Below are 7,695 nucleotides of genomic sequence, written 5' to 3' on the forward strand. Positions count from 1 at the left end.
TTCACGATTTCTTCTAAGAAAGAATAATGGCTTAACGAAGAGAGAGCTGGGGCAGGAGCCTCTATTTCTGTTGTCGATAAGCTCAAAGCAGCATTTTCGTCTTCAGCTGTGACCCCACAACAACTCCAGAGTTGGCTCAACAAAGAAAAATCTGCAGCCGCTGTTTTCACGCGTATGCATCTTACAAAGGCCGGAAACAAAGTTCTCTTCCATCCCCAGATTAGTGCATGGATTCAATATGTTGACGATTTGAATGCAAAGATGTCCACGAAGGGAGCATCAGCGGTCTCGGTGCTAACGACTCAGTACGGCGACGACGTGCTGTATAAAATGATACAAGATGCCAAACGTGTTCCCAGTATGGAGGGTCTCGCCAGCAAGCTTCAAAGGGAGCAGCTGCAGTTCTGGATAACCACTCGAAAAGATCCCACGGAAGTTTTTCGTATATTCAAACTTCACACAAAAGGGGAGAGCATGCTGAGCGATTCAAAATTTAATGCTTGGGTCAAGTATGTGGACACTTTGAACGTAAATAACCCTGAAGAGCCGAAGCTACTGATCTCTACACTGAGTAAATACATCTTTGAGGGCGATCTACTTACAATGGCCAAGAGCACGGAAGGAGCCAATAGTATTGCCACCAAAGCTGGAGACTGAAATATCTCAGTTTTGGCTTACCGTAATAGCCACAAAACACCTGCTCATGCTTTCACTACTGATCTCCGTCTCGGTAAAACTACGCATTATCTTCTAGAGAACCCGCTGTTCAGCTCGTGGGTCAAGTATGTGGATGCTTACAACGCAAGATATCCCGACAAGAAAATGACAGTGATTGCGACCTTAACGCGAGCATTCGACGATCGAGATGTGGCGGCAATTCTTGCGGCGGGGAGAGCGAGGACACCTACGAAACAAGTTGCCGCGAGACTACAGTCTGCACAAGTGGAGATGTGGCTGAGCAGCGGGAAGTCTGTTGACGATGTCTACAGACTACTACGGCTACATCTTACACATCTTGATTTTACCAAAAATCCTTTACTCGCCACCTGGGTCTCGTTCATGAATGCCTTTATCACGAAAAATCCCAACAAGATGTCAGCCATTTTCACGACAATTGAGACTAGCTTCAACGACAGGCCGCTACTCCAAATCCTCGAAGAAGCCACAAAGTTCCCCAACTTGAAAAACGCTGCAGCTAATATGCAGGCGACGAAGATTAACAGTATTTTTAAGAGAGAGGAACCCCCCAAGGAGGCGTTCACGTTGATGGGGCTCGATACTGTTGGTGATACCCTTCTCAGTAACCTCTAGTTCAGGAAGTGGATGCGCTATGTGGGAGATTTCTACCAGAAGCACCCGACGAATCAGGAATCTTGGCTTGAGCCACTGAAGGGCTATTACGGTTGGAGTGGTGTCGAACATATGATCGATAATGCGATGGAAAACCCAAACGCTTAAAAGATCGCTGAAATGGTTGAGAAGGCTTGGCGTAAGAACTGGCTAGACGAAGGGAGCTTCCAAAGCATGTTTTCAGCTTCTTCCACCTTCATCAAAGTGACAAATTGAGTCTTGCTAATCGGAAATTTAAGGTGTGGACCAAGTATCTGGACGACTTCAACCAACGTTATCCTAGCAAGAAAACGACCATGATCGACTGTTTCAGAGCGAACTATTATGACATTAGGCTCGTGTCGATACTAGATGCTGCAAAGAAAGACCCCGCTACGAAGACATTGGCCTCGAAGTTGGAAGATGCGCTTCTCGACAAATGGGTCGCTGCGAGGGAGAACTGAGACGGATCTTCGGTGATGGACAACCCTATGATAAACTGCTGGAGCGATACAGCAAGAAACTTAAGGCATAGTCGGGAACCACTGACTACATGTGAGTACCTAGACACGATAGTTTAAGTACCGCAACAAAGTACAAACAAAGCTTAGAGTTTTTTTCAACGATTTTTTTACTCAACCGACGCTTGCTATCGGTTTTAAACAACACCTGAAAAAACGTATTGCAAATTACTTCAAAGTAATTAGCAGCTACTTAAAGAAAAAAATATCAAATTTGATAGAAAAAAGTGAGGACCAAGCTGAGTGTAGCAAACGCCGCGGTTGCTACTGTGACCGTCGACGTTGCTTGAGCAGCTGAAAAATCATTGTGAGTTTGAGCATCGCACGCGTCGCAGAGAATTGTTGCTCCGTTCGACGCATCCTCCAGAGCCGAATCGTTGGCAGCACAGACGACACACGAGTTGCCCACGCAGTTGTAAAGACACGTGCACTCGCCATTGAAGCATCCGGCATTGGAGCCGTCGCCACAATCGACTTCATCGCACTCGGTTCCAGCGCAGTATTTCCCATTCGCGTCGTCTTCACACTCACATGTGCTGTTTCTCAAACATGTACCCATGTCGTTACATGCACTTGCGTCTCCTTCCGAGCAGATCTCACATTGTGGACCACTCCAACCAGTGTAGCACACACATTTACCACCTTCACATCCGCCATTACCCGCACAAGTTTTCGAGCACTTGGCAAAGATAGCAACGACGTCTTCTACACTAGTTGTAGGCAATAGCTCCAGTAGAGCCGCACGTTCGTCGATAGGAGTGGCCCAGTCGTCCTTGACGAACCCTCCCGTGTCCGCTGACTGCGGGTTAAAGGCCCAATAGAACGATCCGATCGACTTTTCTTCTAAGTACGACGACACAGCCTTCGCCCATTGTTTGTTTTTCTCCTTCATCTGAGCTCCCCAGGACCCAACAACCACAGCTTGACCCGTCTCCTTAGGTACGAATCCGAAATATTCGTCCCATATATCCGGCATGTTATCCGGAAAGCTCGAGTCGCCCCACCAAGGGGCCTTGTAGTCTACCCCCGGTGAGATCAAGTGGGGACTGTACACTAGTCGCTCCATATTGCTCAATTTGACAGGGTAGTCCTTGGCGCCTTGTAACGAGCCACCGGCTTGTCCCCATTTCATACTCACTCCTTTAATATTCGTCTGAACGCCTTGGACGAATATTAAAAGTCGCGGACATTTCTTAAGCACCGCGTTGCCGATCTTGGCGGCTTGTAAGTTCCAGTCTGTGTCTTCGTCGCCTTTGCCCCATGTGGCTTTGCCCTTAGGTTCATTCTTAATGTCCATGGCGAACACATTCCATGCCCCCGGGTCGGTACAGTACCGCGTTGCGAGTTTCTGTAGTGCCGGCGTGATGTCGTTAGGCACGGCAATGTCCGGGAAATCCGGCTCGGAAGCCTCAATTCGATGGCTGTCGAACATAATGAGGATGTTGCGTGCACGCGCTTCCCTCACAATGACGTCCAGTACCTCAAGGTACGTTTTACCGGCCAAGGACGGACTGCCTCCGGTCTGGGTGCTCTTGACTTTCGGATCGTCCATTACCGAGTCCATAGCCAAGGGCAGACGCAGTGCGTTGATGTCGTAGCTAGCGAAGAGGTCCATGGCATCGCCGATAGAGGTGGCGGACGGCCATAAACCTTGCACGGCGAGCTCGATCGTCTCGGCGCCGAACCAGTTGATTCCTTTGAGGTGGAACGTCTCGTTGTCGGCCTTGAGCTTGCCGTCCACGGAGCGGAAGTCGATGAAACTGCTGCCGGCGCTGCAGGTGGAGAACGACGCGGCCACGAGGCCGAGAAGACGAGCGAGCTTCATGGAGCGTCGAGGAGTGAGGGGACGGCTGGCGGTTAACAGCGATGGTGCGACGAATTGTAGTATTTTGTAGATAGTTATGATATTTAGTAGGTTTAAAGAATTTCGAGTCAGACAAGAGTGGGACCATACGGACGGCAAAAAATTGGGAGAATTTAGCGAACTTGTACTTACAAAGCACAAGTTCATCTCGAGCAGCGAGAGCTGAAAAGAACTGTATCATGTTAATTGAGAATAAAGCTAATGTATGCTTTTGTTAGTAAACCAGTGTGGCGCCAACAATGCTCGATCGTCTCTGGTGAGAGCTCATGCCACGCCTCAGTACACCACTGAATCCCACGAAGCATTCCAACTTTGTATGGCTGTCTTGTACCATTCTCAATCTCGTCCAGCGCGAAGTGCATTTTCTTCGCTAAAACATTGCGCTTGACCCAGTATATGATACCTTGGTCAAGTGGCTGTAGCTTTGACGTAGTGTTTGGCGGAAGTTTAGCGACGCGTACATTTTTAAACTCTAGTCCTGTTTCAGAATGAGAGGAAGCACTGTCGACTAACAGCAAAATACGTCTACCTGTAACGGGGTACGTAGCACTAAGTGTACCCTGGTTACATGAAGTGTGACACTTTACACTTCAGGAGTATGACATGTCATACTCCGGGATATTTGGTACAAGGTACCAAGGTCATTCAAAACCAACCATTGGTTAAATGACATTGCATTTCTATAGGTAACTGATAGTTTGTATTAACCTCAAACTTAACCTACCTATAAATATACTCAGTTTACAATCTACCTCATTTAGGTCACTTCGCTCTCTTTAATTAAAGAGGGGACCTGTGAACTGCCGTTCACTGAGAGTTTGTATACTCTCGGAAGATAACTTCCTCTAGCGCAAGGTGCTGTGTGACCCCGTCACACTTGGTAGCACTTGTAGTCAATCCACGCCATCGCGGGTAGACTACCTGAACCTCCGAAGTTCGTTGCCATGGATAGGAACGACTTCTCCCATATGAACGACTCTCAGTTCGAGTCGGTTCGGAAGATGGCAGGCATCTTCGGGATGGAGCCCTGCAGAGCCTAGTGGTATCAACACCGCTGAGCAGCTCGAGCGCGTCAATGCATTCGACGCGTACGAGCAGGGCCTCATCGCGCATGTGCGGGAGAACCTGCAGGCTCCGGCGGCGGAAGCAAACCCGCCTCACCCGAAGTCAGTACGGCTGAAGGTAAAGCCGTATGAAGGGAAGGAAGGCGAGAACCTTCACTTCTGGGTCCGAGAAGTAGAGCTCGCGATGGACGCGGCTCTGATCTCGACCGAGCAACTGCGTGTTGCTTTTGCACTCTCCAACCTTAGCGGTCGTGCTAAGAGTTGGGTGTACACTCGGGAAGCGACATCCCCTGGATGTTTCACATCCTGGGCTCAGCTGTGCGAACAGCTCCGAGCCGCGTTCCTCCCGGCGAACTACGAGTACCGCCAGCGTTCGCGCTTCCTCGCGTGTAAACAAGGAAGACGCGAACTGCACGAGTATGTGCAAGAGATACGGGAGCTCACGGCGTCCCTAGTGGGAAACCCACTCAATGAACACATCAAGATGACTGTGTTCATGGACGGCCTTCGAGTGGGCCCCGCACGCACTCAGCTGTTCCGGGTGCAGGCAAGCACCCTTGAAGAGGCGATTCAAGTGGCTCTTCAAGAAGAATACAGCCATCGCCAGGCGCGTACGCCGGCCTCAGCGTGGCCTGGGAGTTCCTTGTCGGCTCCCGGTCGAACAAGCCCCAACGGACCAGTTCCCATGGAACTCGGGTCCGCCGAACAGCGTGACATCCGCTGCTTCGGCTGTGGGAAGATGGGCCACTTCAAGCGCGACTGTCCCGCGGAAAGACTCCGCAGACGGTCCTTCCCCAAGCCCGTCCTCAAGGGTCGCTGGCAGAAGCCAGGATCCCGGGGACAGGGGAACGCAGGGAACCAGTAGGGGTGGGGCGCCCTACTGGGGAAGAACTAAGTCTTCGTGATGGGTGCGCGGGTGGCGCGTACCACGGGGACTTAGCCCCTGAGAGTCTTCGCACTCTCGAATCGGCGAAGAGCAGCGGCGGGTTGCTCGTAGTACACGGATGTGTACGGGGGTACGATCACCCCTTTAGAATCTTGATTGACTCTGGGGCGTCGAAGAATTTCGCACGCCGCCAGACGGTTGCTCGTAACAGCAACAAGTTGTCCGAAGCTTTGCGAGAAAGCAAGGGCAACGGGACGGTGTCAGTGCGACTGGCCGACGGGAAGGTCGTCACTGTCCCCAACGTCCAAGTGGCTCTGGCTGTCAAGTTTGAAGACTTTGACAGCCTCGAACAGTTCACTGTTCTCGATATGGATCCATATGATATGATCCTGGGCATGCCCTGGCTTGAGAAGCACGAGCCCTGGATCGACTGGCGAGGCAAGGCAATCGGTGCCAGCCGCCCTGCGCAGTCCGACAGAGCATTGGTGAGTCATGTTCCCACCTCTGTCAGGACCCGGGGCGCCCGCGAGGGCTGCCAGGGTACCAAAGCATCCGGCAGATGCTTGGGAGTCGTCGACGTATATGACGACTCCGAGGATGTTTTGATGGTGGCCGCGCCCAGAAGAGGCGCCGGCCAAGTGGGTAACTTAGGTCCACAGGCGGGTAACTTAGTTCCGCAGACAGCTGAAGCTGTCATGAACACTGAGAACAGCGTGTTCAGAGTGGGTAACAGAGTTCCACTCACGGTCGCCCAGACCATAACGGAAGAGGAAGACGTCGGATACGCTTCCTGTGTGAGTAACACAGTGCCACACGCGGTCGCCCAGACCTTAACTGAAGAGGAAGGCGTTGAACACGCTTCCTGTGTGGGTAACACAGTGCCACACGCGGTCGCCCAGATCTTAACTGAAGAGGAAGGCGTTGAACACGCTTCCTGTGTGGGTACAACAGTACCACACGAGGCCACGAGTGTCTCTGATGTCGTAGCGACGACATCCCTAGACGTGGGCAGCAAAGCTCCCCGTCACAGAAGCCGTCGGCAAAGACGCCGCCGCCGCCTCAAGTCGGATCCGAACTTCGTTCCGATCGACGTCGCTTCAAGCGACTCGGAGTCCAGGGCCCGGGCTCCTCCGACAAGGCCGGTGGAAGAGTGTTATCACATCTTCGATAGCGAGACGGGTTTACCCGTCAAGGCATCTGGTGTCCTCTTGGAACCGTTGCCAGAGGTTGCAGAGATACTGAACCTCGAGGAAATGACGGCTGAGTCTTTCCTGGCCAACCTCAAGGCTGGAGAGATCGCTGAGATGGTACTCATGAGACCTGAGACCACTCAGGAGGAGCTGAACTCCTCCTCTGTCTTGGACGAGAACGTCCTGGAAGACATGAACAAGCAGCGTCAGGCGCGCTTGGGTGCTGAGATTCTCAAGAACTCCAAGGATCCGGTGTATCCTTTGGAGACGGAGTATGCGGACGTGGTGAATAAACACCCACCGACCCAACTCCCACCGGATCGAGGCGTACGGCACGAGATTGATCTCGTGCCCGGCACAAAGTATTGTGTCACGAGGCAATGGCCTCTCCCGCGCGAACAGTGCGAGGTCATTGATGCCTTCTTCGCCGCGAAAGCGAAGGCAGGCATGGTGCGGGAGTCGAAATCCCCGCACTCGACGCCGACTTTCTGCGTTCGTAAGCCGAACGGAAAGTGGCGTCTGGTTCACGCTTATAACAAGCCGAACAACGCAACGGTGCCGGCCCAAACACCGATCCCACGAAAGGATGTGTTGTTGAACAACATGGCCGGGAGCGTACTGTACAGTGCGCTGGATTTGGTAGACGGATACTACCAAATCCTGATGCGAGAGAGTGACATCCCGCTCACCGCGGTAAGTACTCCAAGCGGCATGCTTTGGGAGTGGCTCGTCATGCCGCAGGGCTTGTCTAACGCCCCGGCGACGTTCAATCGCCTGGTGACGCAATTGTTCCGCCCTTTGCGTACCTTCGTACAGACGTACTTCGACGACATTTCGTCCA

General features: G+C 52.2%; 2 protein-coding genes across 2 annotated transcripts; one reads left to right on the forward strand and one right to left on the reverse strand.

Moving 5' to 3' along the window:
- Positions 1-474: 474 nt before the first annotated feature.
- PITG_11992 (uncharacterized protein) lies at positions 475-977 on the forward strand (the record flags this gene model as incomplete). Its single annotated transcript, XM_002901401.1, has 3 exons — positions 475-631; positions 755-782; positions 830-977. The coding sequence occupies 3 exons, from the start codon at positions 475-477 to the stop codon at positions 975-977; spliced, it is 333 nt and encodes a 110-aa protein (XP_002901447.1).
- A 1,081-nt stretch (positions 978-2,058) lies between these two features.
- On the reverse strand, positions 2,059-3,675 carry PITG_11993 (glycoside hydrolase, putative; the record flags this gene model as incomplete). Its single annotated transcript, XM_002901402.1, has 1 exon — positions 2,059-3,675. One exon carries the CDS (start codon positions 3,673-3,675, stop codon positions 2,059-2,061), a length of 1,617 nt encoding a protein of 538 aa, XP_002901448.1.
- Between the last annotated feature and the right edge of the window lie 4,020 nt (positions 3,676-7,695).

This window comes from Phytophthora infestans, genomic scaffold (genome assembly GCF_000142945.1).
Source record: "Phytophthora infestans T30-4 supercont1.21 genomic scaffold, whole genome shotgun sequence".
Taxonomy (NCBI): Eukaryota; Oomycota; class Peronosporomycetes; order Peronosporales; family Peronosporaceae; genus Phytophthora; species Phytophthora infestans.